The sequence below is a fragment of the Oncorhynchus clarkii genome, chromosome 2 (genome assembly GCF_045791955.1).
Source record: "Oncorhynchus clarkii lewisi isolate Uvic-CL-2024 chromosome 2, UVic_Ocla_1.0, whole genome shotgun sequence".
Classification (NCBI taxonomy): Eukaryota; Metazoa; Chordata; class Actinopteri; order Salmoniformes; family Salmonidae; genus Oncorhynchus; species Oncorhynchus clarkii.
This window is the reverse complement of record NC_092148.1, coordinates 78,698,325-78,725,229: the sequence shown is the minus strand read 5'-3', so window position 1 is coordinate 78,725,229 and position 26,905 is coordinate 78,698,325. Positions and strand designations below refer to the sequence as shown.

Genomic DNA, 26,905 nt, shown 5'->3' with positions numbered 1-26,905 from the left:
CCCCAAGGGGTGAGATCTTGCGTGGAGCCCCAGATCGAGGGAGATTAGCAGTGGTCTTGTATGTCTTCCATTTCCTAATAATTGCTCCCACAGTTGATTTCTTCAAACCAAGCTGCTTACCTATTGCAGATTCAGTCTTCCCAGCCTGGTGCAGGTCTACAATTTTGTTTCTGGTGTCCTTTGACAGCTCTTTGGTCTTGGCCATAGTGGAGTTTGGAGTGTGACTGTTTGAGGTTGTGGACAGGTGTCTTTTATACTGATAACAAGTTCCAACAGGTGCGATTAATACAGGTAACGAGTGGAGGACAGAGGAGCCTCTTAAAGAAGAAGTTACAGGTCTGTGAGAGCCAGAAATATTGCTTGTTTGTAGGTGACCAAATACTTATTTTCCACCATAATTAGCTAATAAATTCATTTAAAAAAATCCTACAATGTGAATTTCTGGATTTTTTTCCCTCATTTGGTCTGTCATAGTTGAAGTGTACCTATGATGAAAATTACAGGCCTCTCATCTTTTTAAGTGGGAGAACTTGCACAATTGGTGGCTGACTAATTACTTTTTTGCCCCACTGTACATATGTACATGTAGGATAACAAAAACATATCTGTATGTGTAGCCTTGGAAACGAGAGAGAGAGGGAGGGTATGAGTGTGTAAGCTTGTTGTGAATGTAAGTCTGTGTCCGTGTGTGTAATGTAGGTTATCATGAGGACTTTTGGTTCTAATCTGGTCCCCCTCCTTCCGTCAACAGGGGGACACAGATCCTGTGTCACGCTCCCTGGCACTTCCTGGTCCCATGACAGCAAGCCCCTGGGCCCCATCTATTAGTGGCAGACTGCACTTTGATCACACTTCAAACCTGGGGCCGTCCGGGGGAGCCAGGGCCCAGCCCAGCAGAGCAGTCCTGGATTAACACCATCCCACTCCACCTTTGAAGTACCACTCGGCAGCTCAGATGGCAAAGGAAAGGGAATTAGTGTGGGGTGTGTGCCCTTTCTTCAGTGTGACGGCGATCCCTCTGTGGGCTCACCGTTAATCAAGCAGAGTGTGTTTTAAGGGCTGTGATGAGGGACACTCACTGCAGCTGGAGCTCTCCTGCAAGGAGCTCAAACTGCCGGGATCAAACACACAGCAAAAACACGCTCTACACCCCAAGGAACCACTTACACTAGGTCAACCCGATGATCTGCACATGGTACAGATAGAACATGGATAAGACAAAGATATGCCTGTCCATGTCAACAATCCAAATCAAAGGGTTGACAGACTTATCACCAAGGAACTAAAACTTGACAAAGCAGCCTGGTAAACACTCCTTAGGAGAGTCAAATGCTTGAAGGATGATTGGAAGGTGAGTCAATGCTCAGTCAAGGGTGTGTCACATCCTCTAAAGTGCACCTTCAACCCCTTTAGCACTGTCAAAGGCTTTGCTGTAGCTTTCTACGGTAGGGTAGCTGGCCAGTGTGTGTGTGTGTGGCTATGCCTCAGGTGTCGCTTGCAGCGTCACACTTGGAATACAGTGTCAGAGGTTGGCTTCTGGCATTATGACCCACAGCAGAGGAACCCCTAAGCTCTGCCATGAGCAAATCACTGGTGTCAAAACTGCCATAATATGGGATTGGCCCATTGTTGACTGAAAATATGTCCCGTGTTACAGTCAGCAGAGCCATTGACATGTCCTTTGTTACACAATGTCAGTGGCTCTGACTAACACAGGACATATTTTCACTCAACGATGGGCCAATACCATTCAAAGGAATGGACTTCAGTTTGTGTGCTGCAGCCATGAGCCTCTTACGTCAAGAGAAAAAACACCCACACAATTCACAAACATTTGCTGATGATTACGTAAACAGAGCCTCTGTGGTGGGTTAACACAGCAGTTTGATTGAATGTGTGCACAAAGGTCCCAGAGCTCCTCGCTCCGCAGGCCGGCAGATACCCCAGGTAGAGCCAGGGAGGCCCAGTGTCAAAGGCCACTGCTCATTTAAAGCATTCACCATAGGGCCACGCTACAAAGAAAACAGAACACATGCTCAGTCAGTGATTCTACAAGACAGTCAACAGAAGAGTCTGAGTAGACTGGCGGATGCATTTGAAGATATAAGAAAAGCGCCCAGTTCTCCCAATCAATGCTCGTGTCCCAACGACAATGTGTGGCCTTGTGTGATAAGTCCTGCCACTGGGGCTGTATCTGATGGCTCCAGAGCTCCAGCAGACCCATAAGGCCATGTTATCAGGGCTGGCTTCTCTGCAGAGCCTCACTGCAGATACTTTCCATGCCAATGCCGTTAACAGCTCCAGGAGGGGTTCAAGCAGGCAGTTAGAGGGAGGGGGTTGGGAGGCCTGCCTTCATTGTGTGAAGGCTATTCTCGCTCCTCCTCTTACATGGCTCCTACAGGAGCCATCAATTGACAACACTCAAACCTCCCCTCCCACGCGACACGTAGCAAGGCACACCGTAACACAGGAAGACGCCCTCGCATCCTCAGGATGTGCCATGCATTCGCTCCAGAGAGCATTGAGATACAGTCTCATACCTGACCTTGAGAAGAACCAAAGATCGATAAATAAGTTGGATGCCTGCATACCACCTATCTGGATGCATAGTGAGTTGGTTGGAGCTCTGGTGATAGGACCGCCCATCTCGCACTTACTGCTGTGAAACCCTGGGGCCACATTCTGACACATTCAAAACATGATTGCCTCTGTGCTACCTGGTTATGGTCTCCATTTGGCCCCTGAAAACAACAACAACTCGACAAAACTGTTTACATGTGAATCTTGATTGTATTTATTAGGATTCCCATTAGGCGACACCTAGTAAAGGACCCATCTTCTACCACTTTGCCATTGGTAATCTACAGCGTCATACAACACAGGGAAAACAAGGAGGCACACACATAGCAACTGCTGATTCCCATGGTCACTCAAGTAGGAGAGCCAGCTGTGTTTCATTGCAGTCTCAATGTCATTGCAGTCTCAATGTCACGGCCAGTCGGCCAGGTGTGACAGTTGGCTGTGCTGGCGAGGGGAGAGAGGGGGCTGGGCTTGGGAGACTGAAGTTCGACAGATCCTTCCCGGGCTGAGCTCACTGCCGTGCAGACACAAGAGCCCCCTGGGTGAGGATCATTAAGCACAGGAGATGGGAGGCGAGCAGCCTCATTCCTCCACAGCCACACGGGTAAACACATACACTTCCTCTCAGAGCTAGAGTTTCCTGCTTTACGCTGACAACCCAGTGGTCTCATTTCCCAACCATATCACACATCCTACACCAACACACATGGCCCATTAACATTTAGCCTGCTGGCCCTACAGAGGAAAAAACTGTTTGACCAATGTGGTGGTTGGAGGAGGGACCCTTGGGACATCCAACTGATGTCACCTCATTGAAATTTAAAATGGTTACGATTAGGTACGTCCCAAGGATCCCTGATAGCTATAACCCGAGTGCGCAATGAGCTGGGGAAAACACCACGAGGCAAATGGGAGAGCAGGGGTGGGACTAGAAGTGCAGCAACATGAGTTTGGCACAGAGAACGCACAAAAGCAGAGACAACAGAACGGTGAGACAGGAGAGCAGGAATGAGAAACTAAAAACAACAGTACAGAAAAAAAACTTGCATAAGGAACATTATGTTGCCTACTAAAGACAGGGGAACACTGACTATTCAAAACATATCACAGCATGCTTGACAGAACCATTTCGAAGAGCCCTTTACAAAGCAGGCAATAAGTACTCCAACTAACAACTGCTAAGACCCAACAGGTGTATCTGACTGAGTCTTTGTTTCAGACTGACTACACCCTCTAAGCACTCGAGCTTTTGCCCATATCCTCCTCCCTTAGCCTCAGGTCCCTCAAGTCTCACCCAATCTGCACATCCCACACAAACAGTAACCCCCCTCTCCCAGTCTGAGTGGTGACACTCCCGCTGGTTAATGCCCCCCCTCCTCACATACTCTCCCATTGCACACACACTCCCCAATGCTCAGAACACCATATTTCCCACCCCGCTCTTACCTGCTCAAAGTGTTATGTTGCATCACACTGTACTGAGACTGGGATGTAAACACGTCTGCCAGCCGCACTAAATACATATTAGTTTGCCTTAGGTTGTTAGCTGGCTTTCAAGGAATCCCCCTAGACAAGACCTGATTCTCAGAAGCTCATAAGAAAGTACCCTCTACTCTGTCCGTTCTTCTCTACAAGCCAAAATAAGGTGAGCCCTTGAAAGAGCAGACCAGTTAGGGTAGAGGCCGTCCCCAGACTGGAGACAGAGAGAGGGAGCCATGGGGAGCAGCAACAATAGAGTTGGCTGAAACAAACCCCAGTGTATGTGCCCCCCACCCCCCAGCTCCCCATGTGAAACCATCTGATGCATGTACTGCTGCTTCACTTGTCAATCACAGATGGGGGAGGGGAGAGTCAGCTCTTACAATGTGCCTGGGTTTGGTAGTTATAGAGACATAGTGCATGTGAAGGACTAAGAATGTGTGTATTTATGAGGGATCCACAACCTTGAGGGGTGACAGCAGGGTGTGAAAAGGATTGGGCTTGGGGTTAGCCGACATGGCCATGTGAGGTTCGCATGTGTGACACTGATAGGATGAGCAGTGGAGGGTTGTGCTGGGAGAGTTTGTGGTGTGTAGCGCAGCAGAGCTAAGGGAGAACTCCGGGTGGAGGATTCGGCGATATAATATTATAAAACAAACTGGGCTGATGAAAGGCTCATTGTTGTTGTGTGTGTGGGGGGTCCTTTCTCCTTTTGGGGCTGACAAAAGAGTTGTGCAGGCCAGGGTTAAAAGGTAAAGATATTCAGGATGAACGCAGCAACCACTTATCCTTTTCAAGATGCAGCGTTGCGCTGGCTGCAACATGGCCCACTGACCCTTCCTTTATTGACAACGCAGATCCCACAGCCAACGTTCACTTCCTCCCAAAAACCACAGGAGCTCCGCTGAGGACGGCCCCTTTCAGATCAATGCCCCCAATTCAACACAGACACAGCAGGATTTAGCTAAAGCGTGCTGCCCGTCTCTGACATATAACCCACACAGTGAATTAGTGGGTACCAGAGGGCCCTGTCTAAACTTGGGGAACATCCCAAACCACTATAGATCCTTCTCCCTAATCCATTTACTTTTAGTCAAGAGGCCTTGCTCACTCAGCTCCCCATTCTGCCAGATCTAATAGGACTAAATCTTCTTTTACAAATCAGGCGCAGGCCTGGGAAGAATAGAAGTCCCCCCCCCCAGTCCAGAAAGGCTGCAGCAGGCAGCATCACCCAGTCAGCAGCACCTCCACCCTCCAGGGGGAAGGCAAAGAAAGAGCCACCATCTGGGATTTAGTCATGGTGATGCCAGGGCTGGAGTAGCACCGCTCTGGGGGCTGGATGAATAAAGGCTATTCAGCACTGGCACACTGAACATCACAACCCAAGTTGGTCAGGGAGACTCCCTAAGAACGAGAGGAGGGCTGGCTGTAACAGGGACGTGATGAGCAATCAGTACAATATGGAGGCGGGAGTTGGATTAAAAGTAGGCGTTGGAAGTCATTGGAGTGAAATACTTTCAATGGCTTCAGGACAATAAGCAACATACTAGGTTCCCTGTTCATTTCAGTTTGTTGAGAACTGCCAGGTCGAGTGCTGAGGGATCTTCTCTACAGTAGGTAGGTTGACTCCATAGTGACCAGGACCTGTTTCAGTGCATCATCAGTGCAGATAGCACCAGATTTACATTACATCCGCATCCAGCCCTGCAGACTGGCTTCGTCAACCCAGCTCTTAAATAGAGTCACCCTCAATGCATATTAGTACCCGGTCATTATGCCTGTCTTAAGTATAATAAATGGCCCCAGAAAGAGCCCAATTTCTCTGCCGCTCTCCAGATATCAGACACAGATGAAGATGTATGGAATCAGACAAGCTGCACTAAACACCAGCACGACACATATCTCAAGTAGAATGTTAGGCTCAGGTTGGCAGTTCTGGGGGTGGAGGGCACATTCTGGAGGTTTCAGAGGAGGCTCAGAATGCCTGGAGTCTGGGACTTCAGGGCTCATTTCACAGCCACATTGGCAGGAAATCAAGTGTGCCTCCATGGAGACAGAAGCAGGGGGACGGCCAGGTCGGCTGGGGCCTCTTCCTGCAGAGTCCCTCTCCCTCCGGCCAGGGGAGACTGGGAGCGACAGCGAAGTGTAACAGGGGAACAATGTGCAAGGAGCCGTTGTGTGAACTTGCCAAGAAAATCTCCATTATCAGCCACCGGAACAGTGGCCGAAAAAGAAAAGAGCCGCTCGACAACACCACCTTCCCACTGGATCACTGGGTTTGTTAATATCCAGTTGGTAGCGGTTTCACAAAGTACAAAAGTTTGGCTCTGTGACATTCATAAAGGGGCTCCTGAAAAAAAGCCACAGTGAACTCTGCCCACTGAACCATTCCCTCCATCCTGAGCTCTCGCTACCAACAGCTTTATGACCAAGAGACAAGATATTAGAGCCATGCAGAGCTAAAGCAAAGGGCGTAACATACATTCTTCAAGTCAATCCTTACATGTTTGCCGCTCTAGCATGCTGATAATTTCCTCTGAAGAGATGACACTGGTAACAAATAAAACTGTTCTTTATATCCTCTCTACACAAGAAGTGCATTACTCAGAGGCTAGCATACCCTTTCCTCCCATCTGCCAATTCTGACACCTGGGGACAAAACCAGAATAGAAGATTAACAACACCCAATGAATGTGTCAGGGACAGCTGGTTGAAGCTCTCAGTGGCCACAATGTTGACCCTCCTGTCCATCCAGTGAGACATGCATCGCTGTGTCCACAATGCTGGACGGAGAGAATGTCATGTAATGTTGACACTGCGACCAGGCTCAACCCAAATCACCTAGGCGCTCGATACCAGAGGAAAGACCATTCTGTCAGGGGAATGACAGCCACTTCCAGCATCGCTCCAACCCAACTCTTAGGAAACCCAACCTCAATGCTCACACTGCACAGAGCTAAGTGCCACCAAGACACAGACAGAGCACAAGTACAAACACAGGAAATCAGTATCTAAGATTTTTGGTGGTAGAGTTCAAAGAAACAGTCTGGTTACATCTTCTATATAAAATAATGTTAATCAACTTCTAGAAGTTTGGTGAGAATGGCCAATATTGAATTTCAGAGAAATAGGCTATTTCAATCCTAAATAGAGGTGTGTTAGACTACTTATTGAGACAATGGTGTTCTGAATCCATGTCACTGTAGGTCTGCTTGGTGAAACCATGGTATCTCATGATATGCAGCATGAATGCAAAATAAAAATGTTTGACAAGAGTCCCCCCTCCTGCCTAAACACAGAGCACCAGTGTTCACTGAGCCCCAGGAGGAATCATTCAGAGGAACCCCTCTCTCCTCAAACCTACTGTGAACTATGGAGTTGATCCAAACAGGTGGTTGGAACAAACATGGTTAGAACATCCTAGCTGTATAGCCACATATCCTCATGGCTTCACATAGATATAATGAGCCTTATAAACTAGATCTTGCATCAAAGAAATGGCCCTAAAGGCTAAAATATATATAATTAGCTCCTTAAAGTATGGTCTGAGCAACAGTTGATTTAGGCTACATATGTATGTATACACATGCTGGTGACTACAGAAAGAGCTTGAGGTGATCTCCTAAAGCGCTTTCGTTCTCTGTCCAGTGAAACACAGGCCTTCATCTGAGCTGATCATTTACTCTGGCGCGGTCATACGATCACATCCCAGGCAAGGCCACATCAAAGACACTAGATCCTCTTAGACCTGGATTTGTGTGCTATTTACTAACAAGCCATCTGATTTTTTCAGCAGTCGTTAAGAGCACACATTAGGGCTAAGCACAAACCAAACGAGGAACAACAGAGCCATCCACTAAGCTCTGTTCCATTACAGGCCAGGTAATGAAGCACATAAGATCATCCAGGGCCACAATTCACTGATAGGGCTTAGTCTGTCCCAAATAGTGAGGAAAACTGGCAACCTTTCAGCTCAGTTCCATTTGGGCCAGTGTATAAATAGCTTACCTGTGTAAGATTTTCAGACTAACCTTGCTTGAACAGAGGTTCAATAAAGAAAAATGCTATTCGTAATGTCCAAATGTCAGAGCCCCTAAACATAATGTAACGTGATGCAATGAAAATTGGTTCGGTTGAGTGAGATCATGTAGTCCAAGGCTTATACTACCCTGGTCCATGAAGATGTGACAATGACATTTGATCAGTCTAGGCTTAGATTTGTATTATCATCATCCATTGCATAATTACACTAGAGAGAGCTTGATTCTTTATAGACTGGGAAACAAGAGATTGTCCTCTAGCAATTAAGAGTGACAAAATTACAGATTTCAGTATGTACACTCTACCTCTTACATAATCCCAATAGTATTTTCACCACTTCAAATTATATTTACAGATGTAGAAGTCATTGGCTATATCAATAAATTGAAGGGGTTTAACATTTATTCAGATATATAGCCTACCTTCTACTTTATTATTGACTAGAGCACAATAGAAGTGTGACCTTGGACAACCAAGAGTGCGCCCGATTAAGACGTCAAATCGGTGGGTTTATGGTGAGCATTTGCGCATGACCAATATGCTATTAAACCTCATTATCATAGATTTCGTTACTGATATGCGTCACGGATTAGGCAATCCATCAAATAAAATGTTTCTTGAAATCAGATACAGTGGCAGCACATGTGATCTGTGTCTAGTGACCCGGTTAAAGATTGATACAATAATTCACGCGCACCCGCGTAAAACTAAACGGTGCAGATCGATCAAACCCGAGTTCTACAGAATCGAGACGTTTGCGTCATGATATCGCTCGCGGAAAAAAATAAACACAATACCATCTTTACTATAAACTAGAGGTGAAGCTTAGCCAGCCCCCCATGCACCGACTCCAATGTACACTGACGCTCTAGAGACGAATTTATTTTAGCTTCACATAAAACAAGCATTTGAACGACTGCTTCATCAGAGTAACGTTAAAACATTCGAGCGAATGAAAATGCCAGAATGGCAAATGTTACCCTGACTACCCCGTCCAGATAGCATGCTAGACAATTAATTCGAAACTCTCGTCATGAACTTGACTGTACTTGATAAAAACATGGCATCAGTGGATCAAAGGGGAGCAAGATAAAACTACAAGCAGTCTTTATTCACGTGTGATTTCTTTTGAAATTGTGAGTAACGTCAACGCTCTAATCAATTAACGTTATAAGTTACAGAACTAGCTAACGTTGTAACTTCGAGCTATTTATGGTGATATAATTAACATGTTGTTTCAAACTATAAACCGTAAGTTAGCTAGGTAACATTTGGACAAAGACGTGCGATTTACTATGACTGGATGGTTGTAAACACGAGCGAAGATTTCACCAAATGAAAACAAATGGTTCACACCACATGGTTCTGTTTGGGCTGGCAAGAACTATCAAAATACAACACACGACCATTGCCAATGGCATTGGTCTAACTTGTTAGCTGACGTTAACTGCATTGCTTGTTATAGCAACAAAGTAATCGTATTTATATCATGAAATTAAACTACCGTTTACTTCAACTGGGACTTAACTGTTTTTCAAACGTTCTAGCTTAGCTAGTAGCTTACTAGCTAACTAGTTAGCAGCTAACTTGGCTAGCGTTAGATAAACACAGATAAGTTCTGAATAGATTAGCTAGCTAGCTAACGTGAGCTAGCTAGTTCTCAACTACCCTACAAAACCAATTATATGAGCCAAATACGAAGGAAATTGAAATGTAGCAGTCCAAAAATAGAAAAGAAAATCTCCCAAATATCTACATGTTATTTCGAGAACTTCTTTACCTCAATTTCAAAGTCTGGTAGGTTGAATGCCGTCCTGAACAGCGAACAGAAATGAGCTATGGCGGGGACTTCCCACCAAGACTGGATCTCTTCCACAGAAATTGTACATCCCTGGAACATTTTCGGACCTTAAATTGTATAACTTTGTTTCTCACATTAGAAATAATTTCCTCAAGGTATCAGTGTAAAATCTCGTTAATTCCTTAAAAAATAGGACAAAAGTTGCTGTTGATGTTCCATCCAGTCAGTTGCCATTGCAACCCAGGTCGGAGAGCGCTTGCTACAATCTGTTTCAATCAGAATTTCACAAGCGCTGAACAGATGGGGTGGCGCTACCAGCGTGGCTCGAGGAGGGGTGTTCAGTTAGCTACTTACGCCGTGTATTTAAATATACAAAATCCTGGGTATCATAAATGCTTAGTCACTAAGCATTTATGGTACCCATCAACCTATTTGTTTACATGTAATTATACTCAAATTAAAGTATATTGATACGAACATTTGATTAGCCGGTTTCTTTGTTTTGTTTACGATGCGGCCATCACCACCACCTCGACTGATAGACCAGTCCCCATTTAAAGGGAATGCTCGTGAATTCAGAACGGTCTTGCAAAAGCGCTTCTACGGTATCTACCTAAAAATTGTGTGCGCTTCTTCTGTTGCGCGTCTTCAAGAGTTGAAGAAAGTAAGTGCAGGGCATTTACACTGGATTAAACGTGATCACTGTTTGTTGGATGTTTCTTTTCTTTTTTCCTCCCTGGATCAGTTATGATGAGTTAGGTAATAATATCCTTATTGAACTCTTATTAAAGGCTAGCAATTAGCCTTTATATTTAAACTTGTAGTTTATATAAAACCACAGTTAAGTGTAGCTGTATTAGCTTGAAAAGCGAGGAAAATGTTTAGAATATATTTGTTTTGTAACGGCAATCTCCAACAAGGGTTTAAGTTTAATATGTAAAGCTGTGGCTCCCCCCATCGCAGAAAGAGGAAAGCGCATGAACAGGAGAGAGGTTGTGTGCGGTGATGACAACTGGCCTTAGACACTGTCATTTTGTTTCTCTGAACTGTCATTAACGGGCGGCTATCTTAATGGACTACCAAAATAACATACTATAATTCACCATTTATGTAGGCTACACAATTCGTAAAAGCTTGACAATGGAAAGAAGAGAAACAGCAATCATGCAATTTCCCGGACTACAACATTCTGTTTATCAACATTTTCTATATTGACATATTCACTAGCAAATGGAAACTGCCCTTTGATTGAACCTATCTGTATTCTATTAGGGCTGGGGTTGATTGAGCAGGCACCTCAGGGCTAGTCGGTGGACAGCTATCACAGTGCTGTCGATATTTTGATAGGCTTAGGTCCCCTGGGAGCTGCTGTGCCCCTTCAGTGCTGCCATGTTGCTAGGAGACAGACAAATCCCGACTGCCTGTTGTCCAGTGTGGCTGTGGTCGAGTTTAGGTAGCCTTACTCATTTTAGAACATGGAGGTTGTTCAATGATCCAGGCTCCAGACTATTTCAGAACATCCATTCACAACTCCAATGTGTGTGCCTCATAAAGACTATCCAATACCATTTCATGCAGCCCACTAGCTTTGTCCTAACAGAGGTTGACCATCATTTTGAGATTAAAAGACCATGTATGATGAAAATCAATGAGTCACCTCAGTGAGCATGATCTTTGTCATCACACATTTCTTTGCGCAATTAGGTTAGATTAGAAGTTTAATAGTCACATGTAAAGGGTTGCAGGTGTAATTACAGGGTAATTAAGCTCCAACAACGCTGGTCAAAGTGAAATGAAAATAATACAATTAATAATAAAGAATATACATAAATATAATATATACATAGATGATTGTGGAAGCACTCTAGTGGCAAGGGACATTAGTGTGTAAGTACTGTATTAGACTATTCTGAGTACTGTCTGGAAGGGTGCTCTTATAGGACTTTGTGAATCTAAGGCAATAGCAAAAGTTTGGATGGATTATGCATCCAACCCTAGGTTGGTCAATATCATACCCACAACATTGTCAGTGTTGATTTTTTTCCATTGATCCTCTGGAAACACTTGGCAAGTTTTTGAGACAGGACTCATTGACTCAATATGGCCTAACAGAGGATATTTGGAATACAAATACCTTACATAATCACAGACTACAAAATCCTCTCCATCTGGAGTTAAGGGGAGTCCAGGGTTTGTAACCTGACACCAGGTAGTCTGGGGGCCACATTTACCCACTTCAACAACTGGGGTGTGAGAGCCGCTCTCTCATTGGTGCTTTCTGAAAGTCCTCCTCTCCACAAAAATACCATCCATAATGCTTCCACTCTTTGTAAAACAACCTTTTCATTGTGGAAGAAAATAAACACAATAGGCCTAGATAATGAGATAGCAAACATAAAGACAGGCAATAACAGGGTTGGTAAGCCCTGTGTTGTTATGGCAGTAAACATTTAGTCCAGTCTGTCTCTGCATGTAGAATGTACACCTGTTTCCACCTGTTTTACAGTCACTCTGACCTTTGTACCACTCCAAAAGATAAGAACAATTATTCTATCAGTTTAGATTTTTCTCTTGCAAGTTATGCCCTTTTTACATTTTCTTTGTACTGTAATGTGACAACAGATTGTAACACAAAATAAGAAATGTTTGTGTAAAAGTGATATTTACTTTTATGAAAAACTACTGCTGGGATGCAAGTATTTGCCATTGTTGTGACTAATTATCAATGTCAGAAGTTGTAGTCCCATTAACATAAATCAATACTAAAAATCAATACTCATATAAATCAGATAGTTGGAGCAAAGCAGGGTGGAGCTTGTGCTGCTTGACTACCATTGCTGCACACATTGTTGAAGTGAAAGGAAAGTGGACAGCTTGATCCTGCTTGTGGGATGCACTGACAGGGGTAAGTTCCCCACTGCTGTCTTTCTCATGATAAAAACCTATTTTTCAGACAAAAAATGAGCTATGTTGTCTGAGCTGGATGATCTGGTGCAGTTTGAAGCAGTTGGGGTTTGGGGGGGGTTGAAGTTGGCATGGGGTAAAGACTCTTGTCTGCGTTTTTGGCAGGGGACTAGTGTGAATGGAACGGAGCTGAAAGAAAGTTTCACAGAGCGGCTCAGTGAAAGGCATGTGCAGAATGTGACTGACTGGGCACTAGAAAAGACTGAGCTGTAAGATGAAAGGGATCCAGAGGAACGGTTAGGAGGATGGTTGTGGTGGAAGATAAGAACTGAGGAGAAATCAAGAGAATGGTGTCAAAACAAAGGTGAGAGATGGAGAAAGGCGAATTCATTCTTTTTTCAAAGGAGGAGAGAAGCGAGGGTAGAGAGATGGTTTACAGTGGTAAAAAAAGACAGAAGGGGAAGGAAGGTGGGGAGATTAAGAGAGATTAATTAGGGAGCTGAGAAGGAAATAAGGAGAGAAAAAAATAAGAATGGAAGAAAGGGGACAAGAGGAGAAGAGGGTAGGTGGGAACACCTGATGTCGATTTTACGGCTTGGGTAATATTGTGCATAATAACAGACCAGCTTCTGACAATTATTGTTAGCAGAAAACATTTATCAAACCAATGTTACAAGTTCACATTGAATCTCTTTTCAGTCCTTTGGAAATGGTGGATCTCAAACACAGCTAAAGGAAACTGGTAAGCTTCTCATCTTTCAGTTTTGCCCTCCTTGGTAGCTCAAATCATCTTATCCCTTTTAGCAATAAGATTAGAGAGACTAAAGATGTTATTTTTCTGTGTGGGAGCCACAGGACATTCTGCCTCAGAATTATGAATGACCTACTTGGGTACCGGATGTATTTGTGCTGACCTTCCACTCCTTGCTGCTCCTTGTCCTATGCCAACATGACAAGGAGTGGAATGGAGTGGCATGATGGCGCAAACAGATCTGGGACCCGGCTAATGAATGACCAAGATGGCCTTCAATCATAAGATCTATGGTCAAAATTATTATTCAGTGTGTGGACGTTCAATCCTCTGCAATACTCTGAACAACTATTGCCATAAAGAGTTGTCCCTGCAGTTCAGAGAGTTTACAACAAGATAAATAGGACCTCTGTATGATACTGAGGTATGAGAAAAGGTATCCTGACCCTTGTCATTGGTGTGGCCTTGCTCTATTGGAACAGACAGATACCACTGGTATTCCTGTGAGGCACAGCAGAGCAGGAATACTGGCCAGAGGACACCGGTTAAGCTCAGGTGGTGGGTGCCACAAAATACAGGGGAGAGGAACCCTATTGGTTCCCCACCGTGGAAGAACAGACACCACATTGATACCATAGAGGTGGCAAGTTGCATTTGTGCTGGAGACAGATGGGTCGGTAAGGGTACGGTAGTGGTGATAACACCTTTGGGCTGAGCTGCTGTGCCGATGGGAGAAGGAGGAGGAAGGAAACCGAAGTGGGCCTGGAGCCCAATGAGAGACAGGATGGCTGAGCAGAAAGTTAGGTAACCCCCATTGCAATATATCTCTTCACCTAGAACCTGGAGGATTCAATCTAACAATAATGTGAAAGGAGGAAACATTTTGTGTTGCCCTATGCCAGCATTTCCATTTACAAAGTGTTTATGTCTGTGTTTTTCCATGTGTGTGTGTGTGGGTGTGTGTCTGTTTGTGTGTGTGCCTGTGTTCCTCTGTGTTTATGCATGGATTTGTGTCACTTGGGCTGCTTTCGTGGGTGTATGTGCGTGTTTCCCTCCTCCGCAGCCTCCCTGCTAAGCTGATTAATGGGGGCGTGACAGGGCTGGTGGGTGTGAGCTGTGTGTTTCGTAATGATCAGGCCAAGACCTGCCTACAGAACCAGCAGGGTGCCCGAGTCCACACCGGAATGTGAGTACTGCCTTGTTTTCCCGTAGCCAAAAAGTCCAAATTGGCTATTTCGTAAAAATGAATGAAAACCAAAATGAGCTTTTGTAAAATTATATTTAAGGTTAGGCATAACATTAGCAGTGTAGTTAAGGTTAGTGTTAAGGTTAGGTTTAAATTCACATTTTAGGAAGATAAATTGTTTATTACTTTGTGAGTGTGGTAAGTGGTGATGACATACTGCCTTGGCTTGGTTCCTCTTTTACTTTGTTCACACAATAAAATAAAAAAGTAAATAAAAAAAGTAAATAAAGTACAGTTTATTGAACTGGATGAAAGAGAGAATAGTTCTGTTTTGACTCATGCACACAGTAATTGTTTTCAAGTAATCAGACTAAGCTGAGGGCAGATTAGGTCAAATGTGTTTTTGAACATTTGCATTCAAAACAAGTGTTTGGTGCTGTTTTGGTGAGCGCTACAATACTGAGTGGCTTCCACAAGAAATCAGACAGGGAAAATAATCAATTCTTGACTCTAGTACTAGTTATTGACATGCTTGGCTCTACAACTGTCTATCTCTATACATCTGTACACACTATGGCATCATAGCGTTGAGTGGGCATTGAGCCTATATTTACATTGGTGAAGTGAGTTACTGGTTGGCACAGGAGTGATCCTTTGGCATCCTGACTACTCATGGTCTTTTAATTAAGTAACAATCTAGTAGCTGCTAATGAAGTTTAATCAAATCAATGGAAAATCAAACTGTGAACCAAATGTGAACCAATTCAAGTTAGAATCCTTAGTTGATACATCTATTTTTGGACTTATAAATGAATGATATATACCTATTGATTCTTGGAGAATATAACTTATAAATGCCTCATGAGCTTAGTTCAACTGTTGTACCCCATCAGAACCCAAATATATAAACCTGTTTTACTCTGTTTGTAAACAATGTAAACAATATCATGGATGGTCAGTCCTTGCATCCATAGTGCTGTCTATTCTATTAAGAGTGGTTACATTTCTACAGGCTGCACCTGCGGAAAAAATAGTAATGGATTATAACAACACAATCTACAGTTAACGTCATTAAAAAAACGTTCCCTGCACTTTCATATGATTAGCTCTAGGCTAGTTAATAACTCTAGGTGCTCAATACTTTCAAAGGGTATAATACATGGTTTATAGCAGTTATTTCAATTTAGGCCGTGTCAGCTACACTCAACACAGAATTGTACATTACATTAATCCAGGGAAATAGTACCTTGGCCCAGTTTATTGATTCAATTAATGATTCTAACTTTAAAGGAAAGTGTCCATCAATTATGTTTGTAGTGTGTAGCTGTGTTTAAGTGATGCTGAACAACCAACATTCTATGATGTAGGGTTTTGTTAAGATCGACAAGACACTGTATTGTAAGGAAAAGCAAATTACTAAATGCTATTCATTGTTTATGCATGGTCAATAAGCATCAGTTAAATGTCGTGAAGAGGGCACAACAAAACCTTTTCCCCTCAGGAGACTGAAAATATTTGGCATGGGTCCCCAGATCCTCAAAAGTTTCTACAGCTGCACCATTAAGAGCATCCTGACCGGTTGCATCACTGCTCGACATCTGACCATAAGGCGCTACAGAGGTTAGTGCAAGCAGCCCAGTACATCACTGGGGCCAAGCTTCCTGCCATCCAGGACCTATATACTAGGCGGTGTCAGAGGAAAGCCCAAAGCCCTCCAGTCACCCAAGTTATAGACTGTTTTTCTCTGCTATCGCATGGCAAGCGGTACCAGAGCACCAAGTCTAGGACCAAAAGGCTCCTCAAAAGCTTCTACCCCCAAGCCATTAGACTGCTGAACAATTCATAAAATCACCACCAGACAATTTACCTTGACCCCCCCCTTTTGTACACTGCTGCTACTCGCTGTTTGTTTGTTATCTATGCATAGTCACTTTTCCCCCACCTACATGTACAGATTACCTGAACAAGCCTGTACCCCCCGCACACTGACTTGGTACCGGTGCCCCCTGTATATAGCCTCGTTACTGTTATTCTTATTGTGTTACTTTTTATATTAGTCTACATGGTAAATATTTTCTTCCTCTTAAGCTGCACTGTTGGTCAAGGGCTTGTAAGTAAGCATTTCACAGTAAAGGCTACACTTGTTGTATTTGGTGCATGTGACAAATAAAGTTTGATTTGATTTATAAGATATATCATGAATATATCAGAAAGTTCACCCAAACTGATTTTTACCTGAATACTTCTCCTTTTGATGTGAAGGCTGGACTGTTTGACGAAGACAGTAAAGATGGAAGGCTACTTTGGGATATATCGAGGTACTATTTCCCTGGATTAATGTAATGTACAATTCTGTGTTGAGTGTAGCTGACACGGCCTAAATTGAAATAACTGCTATAAATCATGTATTATACCCTTTGAAAGTACTGAGCACCTAGAGTTATTAACTAGCCTAGAGCTAATCATATGAAAGTGCAGGGGACGTTTTTTTAATGACGTTAACTGTAGATTGTGTTGTTATAATCCATTACTATTTTTTCCGCAGGTGCAGCAGTGAATCTCACTCGTCACACCAGAGAATGCCATTAAACTGGCAGCAAATGATATCTTCAGACAGAAGCTCTCCAAGGACGGGAAACTAACTTTTTGTCCTAGCACAGCACTTACACTTTTAACTATTTAACTGAAACATACATTTACATACCTTAGAGTACTTTTTTATCCATCAAGTTAACATAACATTCATGTAATGAAGTCAGACGAACTAAGGTGCTATTGTTACAGTAAACTGTCTCATTTTATCAGGGGTGGTGCCATTATTGTTATTATTGCTATGTGTCTATTTATTAGTCTGTTAACCCTGTCATTTGGCCCACAGGAAGTTGCCCCTGTGGGGGGAGATACTGGCAGGATGTGGGGCGGGGACCTGCCAGATGACAGTGACCACACCCATGGAGATGCTCAAGATCCATTTGCAGGACGCAGAAAGGTTGTTTGAGTTCTGTGAACCGTTTGTCCTTAGGCCAACCACATCTCAGACTGCTGCTGAAGTTTTTTTGCACTGATGTGATGTGTGTGTGTGTGACAGCTGACATAAGCAGAGTGGTCCAAGCACACACTGCAGCTTCTGGTCCATCTCCTCCAGCCCAGCCTGCCCCTCCACCTCGGACCCCTGCCGTCCGTATTACCCTGGAGCTACTGAAGACACGCGGCCTGCCAGGCCTCTACCGGGGAGCAGGAGCCACACTGATGAGGTGTGACACTCTCTCTGTCTCTCTCTCTGCCTCTGACAAATCCACATAGGCAAATAGCATAGAAAGTGAAAAGCTAAAGGAAATAATGATATTATACAAATTGTACGTGTCAAACAAACGCACACACTCAATCACTCACTCTCTGTGGTACAAGCACACAACAGGAGGTTGAGGCCCCGTAATTGGGGAGGATGGGCTCGTGTTAATGGCTGGAGCGGAATCAGTGGAACGGTATCAAATACTGTACATTAAACACATGGTTCCAGGTGTTAGATGCCATTCCATTCGCACCGTTCCGTACATCAATATGACCCGTCCTCCCCTCAGCAGCCTCCTGTGAAGCACACACACACACATTTCTCTTGTTCAGTTCGGAATGACGTAATCCTGAACTGACTGAACTGAGGTAACCTGCTAGACTCACTGTCAGGCCTGATTTGACTCATTACTGGTGATTAGTTTGTGGCAAAGACTTTGATTTACTTCTTGTAAAGGCTGCCTGATTTACATATACCACATATTGCATCGCTCCGTTCAATATTTTGTATTTCTGTTGATACGTTTGTCTTTTACATATGTACAGTACTTACTGTATGTGTGGTCTGGCACCCTGGCTAATCAAGGCCAACATAAATCAATAGGTTACTGCAGTTATTGTATGTCTGGCAGGCTGAATCTAGCTGTGGACCGACTGAAACATGCCTGCGTTCTTTTCGTATTCCAGGGATTTTCCTTTCTCTATGATCTACTTCCCGCTGTTCACCAACCTGAACACGCTGGGATGGGCCGAGTAGTCATGGAGACTTGCAGGAGCGGGCCCCATTCCTGCAGTCCTTCACAGCAGGCTGCACAGCCGGATCAGTGGCAGCTGTAGCTGTCACACCACTTGACGGTGAGAGAGACAGAGGCAGGGAAGGGCTGGGGGAGCCCCATAAAGGAGATAAACCACTGTATTCAGTAGCAGTGCATGTCATTCAGTCCTAAACGTTAATGTCCACAATAAGACCATCTAATCTGTAGATGTCATACAGGAGCAGTTTGTAAGGGCTGATTCCTGTGTTGGGTTGGGATTGCAAAGGCTATTTAATTTGCAATGGTATGAAATACATTATCAATAACTCTGCAATCCCAGAGCATGATATCCACATTGTCTGTACTTTAAGGGCAATTGAGTTTACATTGGTTTCAGTGTGTGTGTGTTTGTTGGCAGTCATACAGACCTTGCAGAAGGGGGAGGACACATACCGTGGCATTGTTGACTGCACACGGTAAGGCTTGGACCATAAAACACACATTTCTCCAATATGTATGTGCTAACCTTTGGTTGACAGCAGGTTTCTCACACTTCCATAGGAGGATCTGGAGTAAAGGGCCCAGCAACATTCCTCAAGGGGGCAACTAGTCGCGCACTGGTCATCGACCCCCTCTTTGGCATCGCACAGGGGGTCTACTTCCTGGGTGTAGGAGAGCAGTTGCTAGGGCTACTGGGATAGCAGCAGCATGTGTCAGTGTCCCTTACAGTACAAAACATACTGCTTCATTCAGCAGTGAATTGAGGGAGAGATTACTCTCCATGGTTCTTATGCAAAGGCTCCTTGACTTTGCCATCACTAAGGAAGTTACCAAGCTATCATGGTTTGACAAAAGCACTTTATATGTAAGTGACAAATCCATCAACATTTGTTTTTAAACGATCAAACATTTTATTTACTAATGTTGTATAATGCTGACTACACTGCCATGAGAAGTCTAAAATGTGTCCGGCAATTCAAAGCAATTGGTCCACCTTTCACAGAGATCCTTTTCGTTTCATGAAAAAGGACAACCTCCACATTGGCTTTCCTCCCCAGTGAGTTTCTTTCCCATCCGTGAGTCCAGAGTTGTAATCTTGGACTCCTCCAGTTAATGCTTTAATCCTAGTCTCTGTACTGTAACCCACTGAACAGCCAGGCTCCTCTCCTACAGGTTAAGACTGTTGGGCCTGCACTCAGAAGTCTTACCTTCCTGTTCTCCACAACTGTAACTGTTAGCTTGTTTTTTAATGCATCTTTGAATTACATGTCATGCAAACAATAACAATTATGCAAATAAAGCCTTATTTCTGCTGATGGAGTCTCGTCCTAAACATCTTGCATTTATCTTACACATTTTGGAATTCAGCAGAAGTTAGTTTGATGTACAACTTAGTATAGCCTATGATAAGATCCATTAAAAAAAGTACCAGGTTCTTGCCAACGCACTTTGGATTAAGTCCACTAGGTGGCAATGAAAGCATTTTGTTTTATACATTTTATGATAGGGTTGGAATAACCATTTTATTCTTCATTGGAGAACATCTGAATTGAATGAACAATCTGTGTACAAACAGTGAATATTCATGTTTCTTTGTTGCATATGTATTGTTAATCACATGGGTAAGTAACAACAAAAGACATTCATTCTCCAATCCAATATGTTCCCACTCAACACACAAAATACACACAAACATCAAAAGGAATACAGCGGCAGCCACCCTGTTAGGTGTTTGGACACCTTACAGTAAACAAAAATAACTTGATTATTCCTCAAGGGAAAGTAAGGGGACAATCAGACAACCCTTAGTGATGGGAGGGGAGCAGTGGTAAACTGAGGAGGTAGTATAAAACACTTGTGAAAGCCACCTACCCTTAACACCAGACAACACACATTCTCCCTCACATCGTGTCTCATAAAACAGGTTCTTACTTTGGAAGATCATATAGATAAGTGCTTAAAGTTGGGAAGATCAGAGAAAGGGTGTTCTTAGGCTGTGCTCAACTTTCAACATATCCAGCCCAAATGAGAGGCTTGTTCGCAGTAACACTTCCAATGATCCCTTAACCTTTGTCCCCAACAGCATCACCATCTTTTAGTCCAAAAACTTACGGTTCGGGTTGGCACCGAACAGAGCCGTTCTGACCTCAGGCATCATCTGTCAGAGAACAAACAGAGGTCAGAGTGAATACCTAGCTGTCCCGGTACTACTCAGGATACAGAGTACTCATCAACCGAGCTTACAAAGGATATTAAGGTAGATAAGATCAAGCAGATTCAAATCAACCTCATCCTGTTGGAGGAGTACATGTGACATACTTGGGTTAGTGTTTGGGGTATTTCTATTGTGATTCCTAACTGTACCTGCTGGGCCATGAGGTCTAGCCTGCTCTCCAGGGTGTTGGCTACCTTGATCTTCCCATTAGCGTTGTACATCTCAATACCTCCAGAGCTGTGGACACCAGAATCATACAGGTCACAGTCACTCGCTGAAGGACCACTATAGCTTGCTCATGTCCTATTATCTCAATCAATCACATGGATAGACCTAATTTGCACAGTGTGATAAAGTTAACGTTCAAAAACAGATGTAAAACCATTTTAACATAACAGTAAAGTAGATGTAATCTCTCCCATTCCTTTGCATTGCTAATGTGCCGAATACAAATACATGCACTCTATTTTAGGGAATGGGGATATCTAGTCAGTTGAACAACAATGCATTCAACTGAAATGTGTCTTCCGCATTTTACCCAACACTTTAATCAGAGAGGTGCAGGGGGCGGCCTTAATCAACTTCGGCATCGTCGGCACCCGGGAGCAGTTGTTGTTGGTGGTTAACTGCCTTGCTCAAGGGCAAAACGGCAGATTTTTTCCACCTTGCCGGCTCGGGGATTCGAACCAGCGACCTTTCTTTTATTGGCCCAACGCTCTTAACTGCTAGGCTACCTGACTCCCATTTTAGCATCCTGGTTGTTGGGTTGTTATTGTACCTCTTAGTCATTGATGTGCTCTTTGTTTAGCAACAATTAATGTGAAATGAAAAGGAATCTCATACATGTCTGGTGAAAGGTGCCGGTCTTGGTCAATGCCAACTTCAATCTTGCTCTTCACAGCAGCTTTATAGATGGGGATATTTTTCTGAACAGCAGCCTGTATGGTGAAAACCAAATTGTGAATGAATCCAAATTCTCAAACACAAGTAGGCCAATTCAAGTCATAATACAAGCTGAAATCAGTCATGATACACAGACAATGGCAAATAACATAACACTGACCTGCACCATGGCAATGTCCTGCTGCCGGCAGCGAATTATAACTTTGGGCTCCAGCAGTTGGTAGAATCCCTGAAATTGAAGTCCGGACATAATTAGACCACATATAGTAGCCATGGTTCATTGCATGACAGTGAGTATTAGCGGCACGGCAAACTTCTGTCAGCCTACATGAGTCGGATTAATCCTGAGCGCACAGAAAGACTACCTGCAGAACTAGCCCCTCCAACAACGCAGGGTACCTCGCCGGGTCCTTGGCAATGTTAGCCAGCCTCTGACGAGCCTCAGTTAGCAGATCCTGACACACAGAAAGAAAGAGTCAGACATCACTAGCAACAAGAAATCTAAAATGTTGTTGATAGGCGAAACATTTAATGTGGTCAGATAATTGCAGGAAAGCCGCCACTAACCGAAATCATGTCATCACGAGCTTTCAGCACCTTCAGTCGAGCCAGGTTCATCAGGTTGGACATCTGACTGTGTGGAGAAGCCAAATATTAAGTGGCAGACTGGCAGTCAAGTACTCTTATCAATGAGAGGCACAGCACATGGTTTGGACAGGACAACATGGAGAGAACAAATGATGGTGCAAAAGGGAAGAATACTGCTCTACCAAGAAGGTAAAAAAACTGCTCATTTGGTTGAAAATTAGTTAATATCATTTTTGCTACATTAAATACATGCTTAATCATGTGGACAAGTATCCTGCCTATATTGTATTGTGTTTTGAAGAAAATGGGGGTCATGTTAGCCCTAACTGCATAAAGTTACTGTGAAACCAAGGCAAATAAGTGAAAATACTTCAAGTACTACTTAAGTCATTTTTTGGGGGTATCTGTAATTTACTATTTATATTTTGACAACTTTTACTCCACTACATTCCTAAAGAAAATAATGTTATTCTTACTCCATACATTTTCCCTGACACCCAAAAGTACTTTTGAATGCTTAACAGGACAGGAAAATTGTCAAATTCACACACTTTTCAAGAGAACATCCTGGCTCATTCCTATTGCCTCTGATTTGATGGACTCATTAAACACAAACGCTTCATTTTAACACTATGTCTGAGTGTTGGAGTGTGCCCCTGACTATCCGTGAATTTTTTTAAAAATCAAGAAATCTGGTTTGCCATAAAGATTTTTTATTTATTTTTATACTTGACCTTTTGGTACTTTAGTATATTTTTGAAATTACATTTACTTTTGATACTTAAGTATATTTAAAATCAAATACTTTTACTCAGGAAGTATATTACTGGATGACTTTCACTTGAGTAATTTTCTGTTAAGCTATCTTTACTTTTACTCGAGTATGACAATTGGGTACTTTTTCCACCACTGATTTTTGCTTGGTAGGGCAGAATAGTGATGTTACGGTGTCATTTTGAAGTTAGCATACTAGCATGCTAGCTGTTCCTGTAGACTTCCAGTCATCGCGCAAACACTTTCAAACTGCACGCAGAGACATATCAATGAGTTCATCTGACTCTGGGTAAGAAGAAGTAGTAATTGCCAAAATGTCACACTGTTTAAATTAGGATCTGCCTCCAGAAAAGATATCATTATGAAGAGTATGTCCCATTCAGCTGAGAAGAATTCACTTCAACTGCTGGGATATAACGGGGGAAAAAAAACTCACATTTTCTTCTGCTGGTCTATCTGCTTTTCTTTTTTCTCATAGTACTCCATGATCTTGAGCCTTTGTGTCTGCACCAGACGGCCCTTCTCAATGTTGAACTCCTCTTCTGCCTTTAGGAGCAGACACACATTTTTGAATATTTTGAACAGTACCTTTACCAGACTTGCAGGCTAGATGGGAGAGCATTACCTTTGCATCAATTTCTTCTGCTTTCTCATTGGCTTCCTGTTCAATGAAGGCCATCATATGCTTGATCTGTCCAAGGAGAAACAGGGGATGAAGAAGTGTGTAGAACTAATTTTCTCATGAACAAGTGAGGAATCCACCGTCATAGGTCCCAAAGGCACATTTTTTAACTAGCTATGCCTAGACGCAGTACATTGTTGCCTGTATGCCATCTTTCATATAATGCACTCTAAAACATTAGGCAGGGGGGCATTATTGATTCCCAAAGTGCCTTTCCAACACAAAAACCCAGAGGCACAATATATCAAGGCAAAGCAAATTACTGGCATGGCAAACCAATCTACTCATGGATTAGAGTGGGTTGATATGCATAGAAAGCACCAATTAATTTGCTTGTTCTCTAACTTGCTAAATTAAACTAGGCCTAATTGTCCAGTGAAAATCTCACTTTTAGAGGTGAATATTCTGTTAACTCATATCCAAATAATGTTTGACTCATCCTATACTCGTATGTGGCCAAAGCATGAATTGGGAGAAGAAAAAAAAAACTCTAACTTGTATCTAAATAGACCGTTTCAAAAAGTTATTTCCTCATAGATGATGAGCTGCCAATCAACGGTCTACATATCCATTTTTTTTTTTAAATGTAAAGTATAAGCACACATCATTCTGTTGTTGGAGTAACGTTATGCCCACACATAAAAGCTGATTTTTAACATACTAAATACATTTGTGAAGGAAAACTATTTCACTCATATTGTAATTAATTATAGATCATATTTCATAGAAATCTGGAAACACTGGACAGTTAGATACATTTTGAATCATAAGGGGAAGTGCCATGATGCATCGAACTATGGTAGCTCTTTTGACATCTGGTGAGAGCTGACAAATATATAGCTAACTGTATATCCCACAAAGCAGACATGTTAGCATAGCCAACTAAAAAGAAAGCACACAGATTAACTTTTCTACTTTATAATAGTTTGTGTTAGCAAAATTTAGCTAGCTTTAGCAAGCAAGATAATGTTACCTGTTTCTGTACGTCGGCATCGCTGAGCGCCATGGCTGGTTCTTCAGTTGTTGTTTTTTGCTTACTAATAAAGGTAGCTAGAAAACAACTGACTAAAAATAATCAGATACTTGTTTTGACTAAATAGATTTTTCAGTTGCTCATACACGACGTAAAAACATGGGCCTAATGACAAGCAACAAACTGGCACTGAATGTCAGCTGACTGGGTGACAGAGAACTGCGCGTTCACAACAAGGGTCGGTTTACTTCTTCTTTGATGAGGTTTAACGGCGGTTGGCATCCAATAAATGTTGCATTACCGCCACCTACTAGACTGGAGTACAACTCCCTTATACCTAGCTTGAAAAAATAAATAAACAAATACCCTACCATCTAACACGACACTCAGAACTTGTTTTAAAAATAAAATAAAAAAATAACCCCATCCTACTCCACTATTTCAATCTATTAGTCCTATCTCAGACCAACAACCTGAAAGGATGGGACACCACCAGTGGCGACCCGTTATTCAGGGATTGAGCCCCACATTTTTAGCAAATGCTTGCCTGTTTTGCATGTTATTTTGAAATTAATACGTATTCACATATCAGTTTGCAAACAATGTAAAAAAAAAAAAGACATAATTGAGTTAATAAGCTGCATACAAACATGGTTTCTTTTTTGTTTTCTTGAGTAAGGCAGCTCCAAAATGCAGGTGTTTCAGCCTAGCTCAGTGCTTTCTGTGGTGGTGGTGCAAGCCAGCAGAAAACGCAGATAAATTGATGTCAAATCACGTTATATGTACAGTAGCCTTGATTGGACTGTCAACATCATCGACAATCTACTGGCAAATCCTTTTTAATCCTTGTCATATGAAGATAAATAATGAAGAGAAATTACAGATGCTCATCAGCCATTGGACATAAACATTACACAGCAAGTTGGGAATCACAAATTCAACAATGAGTGGTTTGGAAGGAATCAGTGACAGCGGCTGTGTGGTCCCAAATCTGGGATTAGGGGGCTCTTTTCCAAGTTTAAATTATAAACGTTCAACATTGGCCAAGCTGTCAATGAAGCATGATTTGTGCCATGCTCAAAACAATTGTTAACTCGGAACTGCGAAAACTTGACTTCAACAAGTTCAAGACAACTGGTAAATTCGGAATAAACGAGCTCCGACTGGGAAAATACGCTTTGAACGGTCATCGAACTTGGAATTGTAAATCCGGCCTCTTTCTAGAGCTACGACGTGAAGATCAATGACATCATCATGATTCAACATGTTTTTTTTCCAGAGTTCCCATTTGTTTTGAAAGCACCATACATCCAGAGAATGACAAAATTTGCCTACGAAGGACCGCAGCGCCACCTTCCTGTTCAAGTGAGCACAGCACAACAAGGTGAGTCCAAAAATGTCTTGTATGCTGCTGCATAAATTATGTAATATGCCAGGGAGATATGTATACTGTAGCTAAGAAAGTAATACTAAGTGTATGTTGTGTAGTAAGATGTTAGTAGCCCATGTGCCTCACCCTAATAATTTGGTCTCTTTACCCCTCTTAATTTCACCTATTGTTCTGACTTGGTGGTGCACATGTAGCCCATAACCTGTTTTAGAGAAATGTAATCATCAAATATTGTAAGAACTTTCATTTTTGCTTCATGCCCCCTTTATTTATCCTACGGTTCTGACTTGGTGTACAGGGAGAACACTGTAAGAACGGCCCATGTTCTGAAATCTGTCGCCGTACATTTCAAAAGTGCTATACAAATAGTTATATTGACTAAATCCGTCCTAGCTCGCTCATTAATGTCTTAATCGAAATTATGGCTTGCCTCTTATCAGCTTGTCCTCCCTCCCCTTATGCAATAGTTTGTACATCTCAATTATCATTAGAAACCACATTTGTTAAGCAAGTCAGCCATATCAGCTATGTTTAAAAAAAAAGTTGAATTAACTGTTTCATTGCCAGACAAGGCTTTGCTGATAGCCAGGTG

The 26,905-nt window shown here is 42.8% G+C and overlaps 2 protein-coding genes and 1 pseudogene across 3 annotated transcripts in view; 1 reads left to right on the top strand and 2 right to left on the bottom strand.

The window, feature by feature from the left end:
* The window catches only part of LOC139374326 (chromatin remodeling regulator CECR2-like), a 53,157-nt gene extending 42,993 nt beyond the window's left edge, over positions 1 to 10,164 (bottom strand). Inside the window, exon 1 of one of the 2 annotated variants that reach the window (XM_071115360.1) lies at positions 9,881 to 10,164. In XM_071115360.1, the coding sequence (XP_070971461.1) occupies positions 9,881 to 10,000 (120 nt within the window). In that variant the 5' untranslated portion in view covers positions 10,001 to 10,164. The remainder of the gene's footprint in view (positions 1 to 9,880) is intronic. The other variant, XM_071115369.1, reaches the window with a different exon arrangement.
* Positions 10,165 to 14,283: 4,119 nt separating this feature from the next.
* On the top strand, positions 14,284 to 19,999 carry LOC139378229 (mitochondrial glutamate carrier 1-like; annotated as a pseudogene).
* Positions 20,000 to 20,284: 285 nt separating this feature from the next.
* LOC139374316 (V-type proton ATPase subunit E 1-like) lies at positions 20,285 to 25,173 on the bottom strand. The gene is made up of 9 exons (XM_071115349.1): positions 24,924 to 25,173; positions 23,894 to 23,959; positions 23,705 to 23,814; positions 22,474 to 22,540; positions 22,272 to 22,361; positions 22,067 to 22,135; positions 21,847 to 21,941; positions 21,153 to 21,240; positions 20,285 to 20,946 (listed from the first exon to the last, which is right to left on the bottom strand). Exons 1-9 carry the CDS (start codon positions 24,954 to 24,956, stop codon positions 20,884 to 20,886), a joined length of 681 nt encoding a protein of 226 aa, XP_070971450.1. The 5' UTR covers positions 24,957 to 25,173; the 3' UTR covers positions 20,285 to 20,883.
* Positions 25,174 to 26,905: the final 1,732 nt, after the last annotated feature.

Bases quoted from the DNA above. Each gene is read 5' to 3' on its own strand.
- LOC139374316 (XM_071115349.1), bottom strand. From the start codon at position 24,956: ATGGCGCTCAGCGATGCCGACGTACAGAAACAG. The intron at 22,362-22,473 runs GTTAGTGGCGGC...TCTGTGTGTCAG, and splicing joins CTCGTGATGACATGATTTCG to GATCTGCTAACTGAGGCTCG. The intron at 21,942-22,066 runs GTCAGTGTTATG...TTCACCATACAG, and splicing joins AGGACATTGCCATGGTGCAG to GCTGCTGTTCAGAAAAATAT.